At 45.7% G+C, this 15,674-nt stretch overlaps 1 protein-coding gene across 1 annotated transcript in view; it reads right to left on the bottom strand.

Moving 5' to 3' along the window:
* Positions 1-1,840: 1,840 nt before the first annotated feature.
* LOC107112721 (SH3 and PX domain-containing protein 2B-like) overlaps positions 1,841-15,674 on the bottom strand; it is a 297,243-nt gene continuing 283,409 nt past the window's right edge. Inside the window, exons 6-7 of the mRNA XM_015413908.1 lie at positions 13,149-13,174; positions 1,841-2,025 (exon numbers count right to left, since the gene is read on the bottom strand). Coding sequence (XP_015269394.1) covers positions 1,841-2,025; positions 13,149-13,174 — 211 coding nt within the window. The remainder of the gene's footprint in view (positions 2,026-13,148; positions 13,175-15,674) is intronic.

Genomic DNA, 15,674 nt, shown 5'->3' with positions numbered 1-15,674 from the left:
GCAACCGTAGGCACCAAATGTGGTGAGTAATTACCCCTCCCTCTTTTTTGTGACTGTCACGTTGATTAACCCAGTTCTCGGAACCCACCTTCGAGCAAAAGCTTTCATTGACTCTGGGTGCGGGAGAGACTTAATGAACCCCTCCTTGGTCGCGGGACTAGAAGCTGGGGTGGTGAAATTAAAGGAACCCCTGATTTTCACCCAAATGGATGGGTCTACTATGAAAGACCTGTGCGAGTACGAAATGGTGCCATTGAGAATGGGGGTGAGGGACCACTGGGAGGCCCAAACCTTTGTGATCACTTCGACAGCACGATTTCCCCTCGTTTTGGGGGGCCCCTGGCTACACGGGCATGACCCTTACATACTGTGGGAAGAGGGGAGAGTGCAATTCATCTCTCCCAGATGCCATGAACACCGATGGGGCGTTAAGTGAGGCAAGAAACCCCCTCTCAAAACCCCGGGACCGTGCTTGGCCCAAGAGGAACTGCTCTCTATTCCTTCAGAGTACTGGGACTTGGCTAAGGTTTTCGAGGAGGAGGAGGCGGATGAGTTGCCACCACATAGACACTCAGACTGCAGCACTGAAATCTTGCCGGGGCACAAACTGCCAAAGGGGCGGATCTATGCTATGGGGCCGGCTGAGAAGGATGAACTCTGAAAGTTCATTCATAAAAACTTGGAGAGGGGTTTCATCAGGCTGGCCTCATCCCCCTATGCGGCTCCCGTGCTCTTCCGGAAGAAAAAGGACGGTGGGTTGAGATTCTGCATGGATTACTGGGGTCTAAATGCAGTGTCCTCCACCAATGCCTACCCCATGCCTTTAATTAAAGATTTACTAGCTGAGGCGGCTAAAGGGAAAATCTTTTCTAAGTTGGACCTTAGAGACGCATACTTTTGGGTGTGCATCAAGGAAGGAGGTGAGCCGAAAACCGCGTTCAACACTCCCCTTGGCCAATTTCAGTATCTCGTGATGCCATTCGGCCTTCAAGGGGCCCCGGGGGTCTTCATGAACTTGATAAATGAGGTGTTGCACAAGCATTTGTTTAAGGGGGTGCTCGTTTACCTTGATGATATCCTCCTGTACTCCCCCGATGTCACCTCCCATGTGAAATTAGTGAGGGAGGTGCTGAGTACGTTGCACAAGCACAAACTGTTTGCAAAACTGTCCAAGTGTGAATTCCACAAGACACACATTGACTTTTTGGGCTACTGCATTTCCAACCAGGGACTGGAAATGGACCCGGGGAAGGACCGAGATGTATTGGGGTGGGAAGCGCCCCGGACCAGACGACAATTACAATCCTTCCTCGGTTTTGCAAACTTTTATCGTTCATTTTTGCCCAACTTTGCTCAAGTCAGCCTCCCCCTCACAGACCTCTTAAAAACAAAGGGAAAGGGTCCGGAGGCTACCCGGCCTGGCGCTACGCTTCCATGGACTGCAGAGTGTCAGGAAGCATTCATGTGGTTGAAGGCCCTGTTCACCTCGGAGCTGGTTCTAGCCCATCCTGATGAATTAAAAAAGTTTATTGTGCAAACTGACGCTTATGACATAGCAATGGGGGGGCATCCTACAGGAGGGGGAGGATGGGCTGTTGCATCTGTTAGCGTACATGTCTAAAACATTTAACGACACTGAGAGAAATTGGCCTTTATAGAAAAAGGAAGCTGGGGCAATAAAACTGGTGCTTTCTACCTGGAGACATTGGCTGGAGGGGGCTAGGATCCCATTTGAGGTATGGACAGACCACAAGAATGTAGAGACTCTCAAAACGCCAAGTTGCCTGAATGCTAAACAGCTTAGGTGGGCGGACTTCTTCTCTAAGTTCCAGTTCACCCTTCACCATTTCCCTGGCTCGGCAAATTCATTGACTGACGTGCTCTCACGCCTCCCCCAACACGACAGCCAAAGGGAGGTGATTCTCGATTTGGTGTTCACCCCCTCCCACCTGGGCGGGGCAGTGACAACTCGCAGCCAAGCCCACGTCAACCTGACTTCTCTACCCTCATGGCCTCCTGACTCGCCTACGGAGGAGGATAAAGCCGTTATGGAAGTGGAGGGGGACTTTGAACTAAGAGAAAATGGCTGTTGGTACTGGGGCCATAAGATGTTCGTTCCCCTCTCCCTCAGGGGGGAGGTGTTGCAGGCAGTGCATGGCTCCAAACTATCGGGACATTCGGGGTTTCTTAAATCCTTGCAACTGCTCCAAAGGCAGTTTTGGTGGCCTCATATGCGCAAGGACCTATCTTCGTTTGTTCAATCATGCCAAGTTTGCGCCATGAGTAAACCCCAGCCAGGGAAGCCCCCGGGCCTACTGCAACCCCTTCCGACCCCAAGTTGACCCTGGGAAGTCATTTCGATGGATTTTATAACTGACTTACCACCCAGCAAATCTATGACTGTAATTTGGGTGGTTGTAGATCTCTTTTCCAAACAAGCACACTTCGTCCCGTTCACTTCCTTACCTACGGCCAAAGCGCTTGCTAAAGCATTCCTCCTGCACGTGGTGAGACTACATATGTTACCCACTAAAGTGGTATCCGACAGGGGAACCCAATTTGTTTCCCGGTTTTGGGGTGAGCTGATGAAACTAATGGGTGTCGAACGTGGACTCAGTAGCGCTTACCATCCAGAGACTGACAGTCAAACGGAACGAGTAAATCAAACCTTGGAACAATATTTGTGTTGTTTTGCCAACTACCAACAAGACAATTGGCATGACTTGTTGCCCCTGGCTGAATTCTGCTATAATAATACTTGCCATTCTTCAACGGGGATGTCCCCATTTAAGGCGCTGTATGGTTATGACAGCCCGCCTGTCCCATTCCTGGAAGGAGACACGGCCATGGGGGTGGGGGACGCTGCTCAATGGTGTAAACAATTGTGGGACTCTTGGCCACTACTGTGTAAGACTTTGAATGCTGCCAAAGAAGCATATAAAACGCAGGCTGATAAGAGAAGGGTGGAGGGTTAGGGATTCGGTATATGTTTGTACCAAAAATATCAACATGCTGCGACCTAGTCGTAAGTTGGGCTGGAAATACATTGGGCCTTTTAAAGTTAAAAGAGTCATCAACGATGTTGCAGTTGAGGTGGACTTGCCGAAAAATTTGAGAAAATTGCATTCTGTATTTCATTTCAGCCTCCTGAAGAGGGATACGGGTTCCTGTCCCTGGCGTCTTGTGAAACCGGTACTCCCTCCTATCATGACTGAGGGTGAGGAGCATTACGAAATATCACGGATACTGGACTCTAAGATTAAACGGGGAAAGTTGCTGTATCTGGTGGAATGGGTGGATTTCGGACCCCAGCACCTCGAATGGGTGGAAGTAGGGGATATTCGGGCCCCTGAACTGTTGTGGCAGTTCCATCAGGATTTTCTGGACAAACCGGGAGATCTCCCGGACTGACCGGGAGACCTCCCGGAATAGGCGGGAGAATCTGATTTTCAAGAGGGCAGTATGTCAGCTATGCTGCCATGGGGGTTGGGGAGTTCATTCTGTGTCTTGGAAATTGCTATTGCATTCCTGTCTCTGCTGTTTTCCCTGTGCCGCAACGCTTATCTCTACAGATGTGCAGGAGGAGCTGACGTTGGAAGTTGTATTGTCTGGAAGTCTCCTATGTACCGTGAGAGACTACAGTTTCCCAGCTTTCGCCACCTAACGGATTTCTAGCTGGTCCCAAGCGCGGGAGAGTGGCTAATCGGCCCATGCCGGGGGGGTGCATACGAATGCTTAATGGGCTGCCGCCATTCTTAACAGTGTCTGTGTTACAAATACAATACCTTTATTGGCATAAAATATCAAATACACATGCAGCAGAGCCTCAAGATAGGCTGGAGGGGTATCACATTCCGAATTGCCTTAACATGAGCCTCTCCTCCTAGTTACCTCATAAAAAAAATTTGCTACAGGTTCCAGAATTTCTATATTATGCGAAGACAATATTTGCCTGTGATTGAGTGCCTGGGTGAATTTGAATTTGAATAGCTGCTGCCTGACCTCTGCTGGGGGAGGCCTCTATTTAAGGAAGCACCTTGCCAGAGGCAGAGGAGACCAGCTGAGCTCTGAGCAGGAGCAGGAGAGAGAGCTGTGAGAGAGGTGAGTGGGTTTCTTTTACTTGCTTTCAGCTGAGAGAATTCAGCTAAGGATATTTTGTGGGAAAACTGTGTTTAGCAGTGTGTGGAAGCACTTAGAGTTCTTGCAGAGTCCTGGCTGATTGAGTGTGGGAGAGGAACGGGCATTGTTTGACTGGGATTGCCTGTAATTGAGAGGAAGTGGAAGGGGCATTGTTTTGCCTGTGATTGAGTGCCTGGGTGAATTTGAATTTGAATAGCTGCTGCCTGACCTCTGCTGGGGGAGGCCTCTATTTAAGGAAGCACCTTGGCAGAGGCACGAGCCTCTGGCACGAGCCGAAGGGTGAGCTAAAGGGCTCTTTGCCTGTGGCTCTTAGCCTAGGGACTCTTAGACTAGGGGCGCTGTAAGAAGCCCAAAAAGAGCCAGAAAGACAAGGCCCTAGGCTCTTTGTCTTTCCCGTAAAATAATTTGACTTGATAACAAAACCCACATAAATACCAAGGGTTTAAAAGGGGGATTATATTTATTTATTTTAAAAGAATTATGAAGCCAGAATGCCAGCAGGGGGTTGGGGGCTATCCAGTGTTTTGCACGGAGTGTCACATGTATGACTATCTGCCCACTGGGCAGAAGTCTTGGGTGTGTCCTCGGTGCAAGGAGCTCCTGGTTCTCAGGGAACGTGTGTGCTCCCTTGAGGCCAAGGTGGCTGACCTGGAGAAGCAGAGACAGTCAGCTAGGCACACAGAAAAGACTCTCGGGGACTTGTTAGCTTCGTCCCACTCTGGATCTGGCAGCCCCGCTGCTGTCAGGGAGCATGAGGGTCTAGGGGAAACAGGGCACCATGCTGAGGATAAGGGGAATGTGCCCTCAGAAGGGACCTCTTCCCCAGCTGGTGAGCGGCTCTCCTTTTGCACCAAGGAACCATCCCTGAGCAGGGTGGGAGGGGGGCTCTTGGTAGTGGGTGATTCGATCCTTAGGCAGGTAGACAGCTGGGTGGCGAACCCGCGTACTGACCGTATGGTGACTTGCCTGCCTGGTGCGAAGGTAGCGGACATTACGCGTGTTTTAGATAGGCTGGTAGATAGTGCTGGGGAGGAGCCAGTGGTCGTGGTGCATGTCGGCACCAACGATGTGGGGAAATGCAGTCGTGAGGTCCTGGAGGAGAAATTTAGGCTGCTGGGCAGGAAACTTAGGTCCAGGACCTCCAAGGTAGCCTTCTCAGAAGTGTTACCTGTTCCACGCGCAGGGCCGGAGAGACAGGCAGAGATCAGGAGTCTCAATGCGTGGATGAGACGATGGTGTAGGGGGGAAGGGTTCAGGTTTGTTAGGCACTGGGATACTTTTTGGAACAAGAGGGAGCTGTACAGGCGAGACGGTCTCCACTTGTCCCGAGAAGGAACCAGGCTGCTGGCACTTAAAATCAAAAAGGTGGCAGAGCAGCTTTTAAACTGAATATTGGGGGAAAGCCGACAGGAGATGAAAAGTCTCTGGTTCGGGTTGGCTCATCTGAGAGAGGTGAGGGGGTACCGGTTGCTTTTCTACAGGGAGGTGGATTGAAATTGTCCACAGAGGCCATGGCTGGTGACATGGACTGCCGGACAACGACTCGAGATAGCAAGAGGAAGGATGCAGGCTTAACTTGTAAGGGAAATTACAGCTGTTTCTATACAAATGCTAGAAGTGTCCGAGGTAAAATCGGGGAGTTGGAGTGCTTGGTGTCGGAGGGAAAAATAGACATTGTGGGTATTTCTGAAACTTGGTGGGATGAGGAAAATCAGTGGGACACAGTGATTCCCGGTTATATATTATATCGGAAGGATAGGGGGGGAAGGGTTGGAGGTGGGGTAGCTCTGTATGTCAGAGAGGGTATAAAGTCTAGAAAGATTGAGAGGCTAAGTGAATTGGATTCGCTTCTGGAAGTTCTATGGGTTGAAATAGGGGGGCCAAAAGGAAACTTAACACTGGGAGTTTGTTATCGCCCACCAGATCAAAAGATAGAGGAGGATTATAAAATGATGAATGCCTTAAAGATAGCAACTAGACAAAAACACTGTGTAATAATAGGTGATTTTAACTACCCACACATTGATTGGGTCAATATGTGTTCTAGTCGGGAAAAAGAGATTGAGTTTCTAGACACTCTAAATGACTGTGCTATGGAGCAGATGGTCACGGAACCTACCAGGGGAGAGGCGATCCTTGATTTGGTCCTAAGTAACACTCAAGACCTGGTGAGAGATGTAAAAGTGATTGCACCGCTTGGAAACAGTGATCATAATGTTGTTGAGTTCATCATTTGTACAAATAGAGAATTGGCCAAAAAGACTCACACAACCATTTTTAACTTTAAAAGGGGTAATTTCTCTGATATGAGGGGACACGTGGGGAGGAAACTGAAAGGAAAAGTAGAAAGGGTCAAAACAATTGGGGAAGCTTGGGATCTATTTAAAACTACGATCCTAGAAGCTCAAAAAATATATATTCCGCAGGTTAGGAAAGGCACAAACAGGTATAGGAAAAAGCCTGCATGGTTAACAAACAGAGTAATGGAGGCTGTAAAAAGTAAAAAGAATTCCTTTAAGCAGTGGAAAGCTAGTCACAGTGAGGCTGATAAAACGGAACACAGGCTATGGCAAATAAAATGCAAGTCTGAGGTCAGGCAGGCAAAAAGGGAATATGAGGAGCATATAGCAAAAAACGTAAAAACCAACAATAAAACTTTCTTCAAATACATTAGAAACAGGAAACCAGCCAGGGAGGCAGTGGGGCCCTTGGACGACCAAGGGGTAAAAGGAGTATTGAAGGATGATAGGGAAATGGCTGAGAAGCTAAATGCATTTTTTGCCTCCGTCTTCACTGTGGAAGATGAGAAGTGCTTGCCCACTCCAGAACCACTGATTTCAGGAGGGGTGTTGGAAGACCTGAGTCAGATTGAGGTGACGAGAGAGGAGGTCCTAAAACTGATAGACAACTTAAAAACTGATAAATCACCAGGCCCAGATGGCATACATCCGAGAGTTCTGAAAGAACTCAAATGTGAACTTGTAGATCTCCTGACAAAGATATGTAATCTTTCCTTAAAATCTGCCTCCATTCCTGAGGATTGGAAGGTAGCTAATGTCACTCCCATCTTTAAAAAGGGTTCCAGAGGAGATCCGGGAAATTACAGGCCTGTCAGTCTGACGTCGATACCGGGTAAATTGGTGGAAACCATTATTAAGGAAAGAATTAGTAGGCACATAGATGAACAAAACCTATTGAGGCAGACTCAGCACGGTTTCTGTAAGGGAAGATCTTGTCTCACTAACCTGTTAGTGTTCTTTGAGGGGGTGAACAAACATGTGGACAAGGGGGATCCAATAGATATTATTTACCTTGACTTCCAGAAAGCTTTTGATAAAGTTCCTCATCAAAGGCTCCTAAGTAAGCTCAAAAATTATGGGATAGAAGGAGAAGTCCTTTTATGGATCAAAAACTGGCTAGTTCATAGAAAACAGAGAGTGAGTGTAGGTGGGCAATTTTCTCAGTGGAGGGTGGTAAGCAGTGGGGTACCGCAGGGATCAGTACTTGGTCCACTGCTTTTTAACTTGTTCATTAATGATTTGGAGATGGGAGTAAGCAGTGAAGTGGCTAAATTTGCGGATGATACGAAGTTGTTCAGGGTGGTGAAAACCAGTGAGGATTGTGAGGCACTCCAAAGGGATCTGTCAATTTTGGGCGAGTGGGCGTCAACATGGCAAATGGGGTTCAATGTGGCCAAGTGCAAGGTGATGCACATTGGAGCCAAAAATCCTAACTATAAATACACGTTGATGGGGTCTGAACTGGCAGAGACTGATCAAGAGAGAGATCTTGGAGTTGTAGTGGATAACTCACTGAAAATGTCGAGACAGTGTGTGACTGCAATAAAGAAGGCCAATGCTATGCTGGGGATTATTAGGAAGGGTATTGAAAACAGATCAGCCAATATCATAATGCCCCTATATAAATCAATGGTGCGACCTCATTTGGAATACTGTGTGCAGTTCTGGTCACCACACCTTAAAAAGGATATTATAGCTTTGGGAAAAGTGCAGAAAAGGGCAACTCGAGTGATAAAAGGGTTGGAACACTTTCCCTATGAGGAAAGGTTAAAGCGCTTAGGGCTCTTTAGCTTGGAGAAATGACGACTGAGGAGAGACATGATTGAGGTTTATAAGATTATGCATGGGATAGAGCAGGTAGAGAAAGAGGTACTTTTCTCCCTTTCTCACAATACAAGAACTTGTGGGCACTCCATGAAATTGCTGAGCGGTTGGGTTAGAACGGATAAAAGGAAGTCCTTCTTCACCCAAAGAGTGATTAACACATGGAATTCACTGCCACAGGAGGTGGCGGCGGCTACAAGCATGGATGGCTTCAAAAGGGAATTAGATAAGCATATGGAGCAGAGGTCCATCAGTAGCTATTAGCCACAAGGTATAGGTAGGGGCTCTGGGGCAAGTGATGCTCTGTCTTTTTGGTGCTTGGGGGTCAACAGTGGGAGGGCTTCTAATGTCCTGGCCCCACTGGTGGACCTCCTGATGGCACTGGTATTTCTGGCCACTGTGTGACACAGAGTGTTAGACTGGATGGGCCTTTGGCCTGATTCAACATTGGCGTCTCTTATGTTCTTATGTTACTACCTCTCAGAAGGAAAGAAACCGTTCTCTGGATAAATCCTAATGGAGGAACAAAAAATTATAAAGAAAGACAATGAGGAGGTGCAAGCATGTAAAATGAAGAGGTGAAAGGTACGGAATTGACCAAAGAAAAATGTACCATTTTAGTTCTTCAGGATGATGGAAGGTAAGGCTGAAGGCAGCTGTGGCAGTTAACTAGAACCTGACCATTCAGAGGCCACACCACTTCCCAGTACTAGGTGTGAGAAGTAAGCCACAGAAGATGGCCACCTCCATCATACTGCTGGTAACATTCTTTGGGATACTTAATATTTCTATGCTGAAGGTTGCAAATAAAGTTTACAGGTTTCATGGCATCCAATAAGATTATTTCTTTCAGTTTTATCCCACCATTCCTCCAAGGAAGTCAGAACAGCTTTCTTGGTTAAATGCCAGCTTGGCAGGGAGTGGGTAGTTCAGCTCCCCAATACAAGAATGGTCCCACAGACTCCTTCACATCTGGAAGGAAGGAGTGAAATGTTCAGCACACTCAGTGGGAACATGACAAAAACAGGGGAAGGTAAGGAACAGAGGGAAGCCTGCACCAATGCCCAAAATATGGTTGCCAGTCCCCAGGTCCGGGCGGGATTTCCCCCAGTTTTCAGGGCTTCTGCCCACTGCTAGACAGCCGGTGAGCAGGGGAAACCCCACCCCCAAACAGCTACGTCCCTGTCATGATTACATCACCCGAAAATGACAACATCATGTCGGCAACATTGCAGGGGACACTCTGGTTCGAGGGCAAAACTCTACAGTAAGTTTGCCCTCAAACCATAGAGTTTTGCCCTCAAACCAGAGCATTACCACATAGCATCACTGACAAGATGACGTCACTTCTGGGTGACATCATTGCATCAGGGACGTCATGTAACATCCCCACCCCTCCAGGAAGGCCCTCCCAGAGATACCAAAAGGTAGAACCTGGCAACCCTAGCTCCAAACCATATTTTGTTTAGTGTTCCTTCTGTCTTCTGTACATTTCTCTGAAAGAAATGCCAAGGAAGAACAGTGAACAGCATAACTTAACAGTGTTCCTTTTGCGTTTTATTTTCTAGGAGGTTTTTTTTGGTAACACCTATACTATGTTCTGATATATTTTCCATGCTTCTGTGCTCTCAGGCTGTAGATGTCATACTGCTGTTAAACTCTTACCCAGGTGCCTGGCCTCTCATTCACACAGAGATACCAAACACTTGGCTGAACTACAGGGATTATCTAGGGCTAGGTGGAGGAAGAATAATTATTCCATATGCATATCCACACTCAAATCCTACTTTCAGTAAGTCAGACCACTGGGAGGGCAAAATGGGGGCAGTTAGTTTGACTGGTGGCAGTTAGTATCCAGGGGATAGAAAGGAGGGCTTGCATTTCCCTGCAAGAGGGTTTAGGCACCCCTACATGCATCCTCGGCACCCCATCTTTTTGGTTGCTCACAGCCTGGAAAGCGGGGGAGGAGAGCCAAAGCGTTAAGGGATCAGGATGGTGTGCCCCAGACTTAATGGAGTGCTGGATGAGGACATGGAAGACACACACAAACCTCTTCATCACATCCAAGTGTGCTGAATGTATGCGCACCAAGAGGAAAAACATGCCTGAAGCAATCCCCACATCATGCTTGGGCACTTTGCCCAGGCTAAAATAAATGGTGTCCTCAGTTTGTTGCAATTTTATTTGGCTGTAATTATTACTGAAACTAGAGGAAATTACATGTCATGAACGCTGATGATGTATTCTTATTCATCTTAATATTAATACAACCAGCAACACATGTAATCTAAGATAGATAAATTGAGTCTAGGGTCAGAATGTAAGAGTCTTGTTTCAGAAACTACCAAGCAACTGGCAGCATCTTTTGAATAATAAGAACAAGATAATGTTTTGTATTCACAAAGCAGCCAATAGTACACTTTCATATATTTTTAACGTAGTCCTTCAGTTGCATGGGAAAATTTAAGTTCCCACATTCCACCACCTATAAAAACTGGTCCCTGAATACCACTGACCAAAATAAGTAAAACCATTTCTATGAGCCTAAATAAACTGTACATTACAGTCATGCAATGGGTGTGTGTGTGTGTGTGTGACCCCTTTGGAAAACAGATTACAACAGGAAAAATATGTCTGTTTATTCATGCTACAACTTCTAAGAACAAGGCTTGCACTGGTACTATATTTCCCACAATACAATCTGAAATCACCACAAGGCAAGAATAGTAATTTAGAAGGAAAATATAGTAAGTGAGACCATGTTCGTGACTACTAATAAGTATTAGTACATGTCAACCCTTGAACACCACCAATGATAATACTGCTATTATCACATGTCTTTGGTGCATTTGTGGGCTGGAATGTGCTTGGCAGGCCTGATCCATCCAGTATTCACTGAGACTAAACAAATTTCTTCTCAGGTTTATTATGTCTTTACCCAGGTGGCACTCAGAATCATATTGTTTGTTCCAGTAAGGAAACTGAAGAGAACAGGGAGGACTAAGTTAATGTGTAATTGCACCATGAATTGGGTTTCTGTTCTGCATGTGCTTTGGAGTGCACTACATTCCAGAATCAAATAGAAAGATTTCAAGATTGAGAAGAAAAATCATATACGTGCTTGCTTTCAGCAGTGTTGCAAGGCTGCCAAATTCCTTTGATCAAAACCTAATGGATGAACTTGGTAGAAATATCTTGATCTGCCTGCTTTGCTATGCAATTAAACTAATTAATGAAATAAAAGTCACACAGAGAAGAGTCTAATGGCTGCATTGTTAAGCAAGGATGAACACCCTTTTTTGTGTGTGTGTCCACATGCAGTGTTCAGCTGGTTTCATATCCTTATTTCACTAGGATTTTAAAATTCGCAAGATTGCTAGTTTTGCCTAATATATACTTGCTGCCATTACTGACACTATGCCTAAATAATTATTTTATAGCTTCCACTCCTGCTTATATTACTAATACATAGGTTGCTAATTTAGTAAGAGACTTTTTCCTCCTTTCTTAAGAAACCCCCCAACTAACAGCCTTCAAGAGACTGTGTGGGAGTGTACTAAAGCACCAGGTGCAGATATTGTACAAACTGTATGTCCACACAGTTTTTGAAATTTAAATAACTAGTTATTTAATATATAGATGCTAAGAGTAAGACCAAATTAGGGTTTTCTTTTTAAAATATTAAAGCATTAAGCAATTAAGGCCAACAGAAGCCTGGAGAAAAAAATGCCATGTCCCTTTAACAGAGGGTTAGTGGAATCTTATTTACCTCCATGCCATGAAAGGCATCAACTGCCCCATTTCTACACATTAAGCTTCTATTAAAGAGACAGAACATTTTCCCTCCAGGCCTGTTGGCAACCCTCTAAGTGGCAGATTTACTTCATACATTTTCTGGGAATCTAGTTCTCTCTTCTTCAGACCCTCAACCCCTCCTCCTCTTTGGTCCAAGTATCAATCCTCAACTGCCACTTATCATCCAACTGAAAAGGACCCTTTTCTCTGAGTCCTGGCAGAAAAGCTTAATTTCATCCACTCAACACCAAACTCCCACTTGATTGGTTTTTAAGAAATACCACCATTCATCCCAACATCAGAGGAGAGCACCAGCACCTGGGCTCCTCCTTCTTGCCTTCTGAGACATCAAAGACCTCTCGGGGTTAGAACTACAGTATTCACTCAGCAGTAGCGACTAATACATTGTATGGACAGAGAAAAACAGTTAAGACTTTGAGAACATTATGACTGAAGGGCATAATATAAATAAATAATTCTGAGGTTACAACAGTTGCTCAAGACAAAAGAGAACATCATAGGGGCATTTTTGTCTCATCCCACTTCCACAGTGTCTCTCTCCCTTATGTAAATCCTGTAGCCTGCTTTTCCCTCCACTTTAACAACAGGAGTTCACTTCTGACATCCACGTTCTCCCACACAACATCAAATGCCAGCTTTCACTAGCCTTCATAGTCTATGGCCTGCTTCAAGCCTGGGTTAATGGCAATCTTAGCTGCAAACAGATTGCTTCTGCTAGAGATCCAGGAACAGTGGATAAGGCATGCAGAAGAGCCTAGACCAAAGACTAGGAAATTCAAAGAACCCAACACAGACAGCATACAGATGCCAGAATGATATATAAAAGTATCTTTTTCACATATTCTGTCTTTCGTCAGTCTGTAAACTGAAACAGAAATAAAGTATGGGAGAAGAGCAACATTTAAGAAGTAGAAACAAGTCAGTGACTTGGGAAAGAATTCTTCCCATCATACGAAAATGCTACAGTGCCTACAGAAGTACACATTCCCACAAACGTTGTATTAGTCACTGGGTGTGGACATTTTATCAAAAGTGAAGCAGAACTATTAAGAGGAACAACTGCCTTACCAGATCTCTTCTTTCCGATGGGATCCCTGAGAAGAAAACAAAATAAATTAAATGCAACAGATTGCTCCACCTAGCTTTGAAGTGACATATAAGTTGTGACTGTAAAGAATAAGGAACCAGGAGTCTAGGCTTTGGGTAGCTTCTGGACCTGCCACTCACTTACTAAATGATCTTATGGAACTCTCTTGCCAAAGGAGGTCTCCAGGCAAGACACTTGAGTCCTAATTCTTTTCTGTTGCTCACCTGCAAAGCAGGTAATTGCTCCTCACAGCCTTGTGTTTTGCTGGGGATTGTAGATCCCAAGTAGGGAGAACACAAAAACACAAGTTGCGTTTTAATTACAACAGAAAAATGTGGCATATATGAAGGCAAGTTACAAAAGAGGATTATTAAAAGACAGTAAGGGGTTATTTAATGGTACCAAGTGTGCATGACCAGTTACAGGGCATATACCCATTTTCCACAAGTTCCCTTTTAATTCTGGTTTCCAGAGGAGTCAAGACAAAAATAGAAGAGCACTACCTTTATAGTCCCCCCCCCAATCTGAAATTTTCATTGGAGGCCTTGTCTATTGCAGTGATGGCGAACCTTTTAGAGACCGTGCCCAAACTGTGACCCAAAACCCACTTATTTATTGCAAAGTGCCAACATGGCAATTTAATCTGAATACTGAGGTTTTACTTTAGAAAAAACAACTCATACATTAACTTAAGATGATCCAAACAAAGTAAGGAAAGCAATCCCAAATGCTTTCATTTACTTAAAATTATTTGGCAGAGAATTCGACACTTTAATGATGGTCTGGGCCTGGCTGGGGCGATGGCACGCGTGTCCACAGAGAAGGCTCTGAGTGCCACCTCTGTCACCCATGCCATAGGTTCGCCACCACTGGTCTATTGTGTCCTGTTCAGAAGAGGGGCAGACAAATCAAGCATAGAATAAATCACCTTACAAAACTTCCTTATCACAAAGAATACAGAGTACTCAATTCTACATCCTTTTTCTGTGATGAGAATTCTCATTGGAGAAGATAGGTTTGCAAAAGGACTTCTAAAATAACTGAGTCATCTCCTGCATTTAAACCCTTTTCTTTTGATCCTAACAGCATTTTAAGAAGATAAATTTTGAAAAGTTAACATCTGAGTCCCTAAGTCATCCTGCTGTTCCAAGGAAAGATGGAGATCAACCTTTCATCTAATAAGTATTCATCATTCGACAGACAAGTGCATCACTGGCTTGGTACACACATACAATAGACTTCTGTCTTAGACCAGTATGAACACATGAAGCTGAGTCAGACCACCGGTATACTGAAGTCAGTAATGTCTACTCTCAGGTTTTTCATATTACCTACTATCTGATCACTCAAACTGGAGATGCCAGGAATTGAACCTAGGACCCACTGTATACAAAGCAGATGCTCTACCACTGAGCCATGTCCCTATCCACAGTGCTGTCTGAAGGCACATCCACAAAACCAGCTGAGGTGACAGTGACCAATGAAGCTTTTCTAACAAAAACCACGTCTCTCACAGATATGTACTGCATTCATTTGATAAGAGACCTCTACTTCAGATAGCTGATCTAGTCAGGACAGCTGACATGTCGTCATCACAATTTCACGCAAAAAAAATTGTTATGCAATGGCTGAAATTACAGAATCTTTTTTTTTTTTTGCAATCATATCAAGTGATGAGACAATTTCATTTTTTAAGCACACATGAATATTAATGCATATCACATTCACATCCCCTTCCAGGAGTTACATTCTCAGGATTTGTTTGTAAAATTACACTTTCATTTCCCACAATTATATCTAAATTTTATTTATTTATTTCATTTTATTTATATCCCGCCTTCCCCCACAAACATGCTCAGGGCAGGTCACAACATTTCATTAAACATTTCATTGAGTAAACATAACAGCATTAAAACATAAGATATAAAACATCATGGCAACATTCTATGCTTGACAAAATCAGTTGGCTGCCTGAACTGCCCATCAGAAGGTGTGCCTGAGTCCCGTCCACAGAGCCCACTCCCGCCAAAACTCCAATCCGAACAGTTTACCTCAGCAGCCGAGCAGCCATTTGCCTGACTAGCCTTCTTCAGCCATCAGGAGAAGATCAGCGGAGGAGCAGCTGTGGCCATTTGCCTGCCGACCATTCTTCAGCCCTCAGGAGAGCCTTGATGCAGGTAGGGCCCATCATACCCCCCCAGCTGGATTCTGAGGCGAGCTGGGGGATGGGAGGGCCGCGGCCAGCCTACCTGGGCTGGCGGGGCCTTCCTGGGGGGTGGGAGGCCAAAAGCAGGCCTACCTGAGCTGGTGGGGCCTGCCTCAGAGGGAGGGAGGCCTGCGGCTGGCCTACCTGGGGGGGGGCAGGGCCTGTCTGGGGGATCGGAGGCCTGTCTGGGGGGTGGGCAGGAGGCCCGCGGATGGCCTACCTGGACTGGCGGGGGGGGGGAGGCCCACGGGGGGGGAGGCCCACGGCCAGCCTAACTGGGCTGGCGGGACCTGTCTGAGGG

Source organism: Gekko japonicus, unplaced genomic scaffold (assembly GCF_001447785.1).
Source record: "Gekko japonicus isolate JY-2015 unplaced genomic scaffold, Gekko_japonicus_V1.1 scaffold1605, whole genome shotgun sequence".
NCBI classification, from domain to species: domain Eukaryota; kingdom Metazoa; phylum Chordata; class Lepidosauria; order Squamata; family Gekkonidae; genus Gekko; species Gekko japonicus.
Note: the sequence above shows the minus strand (reverse complement) of the source record. Positions and strands in the feature narration are given on the sequence as shown.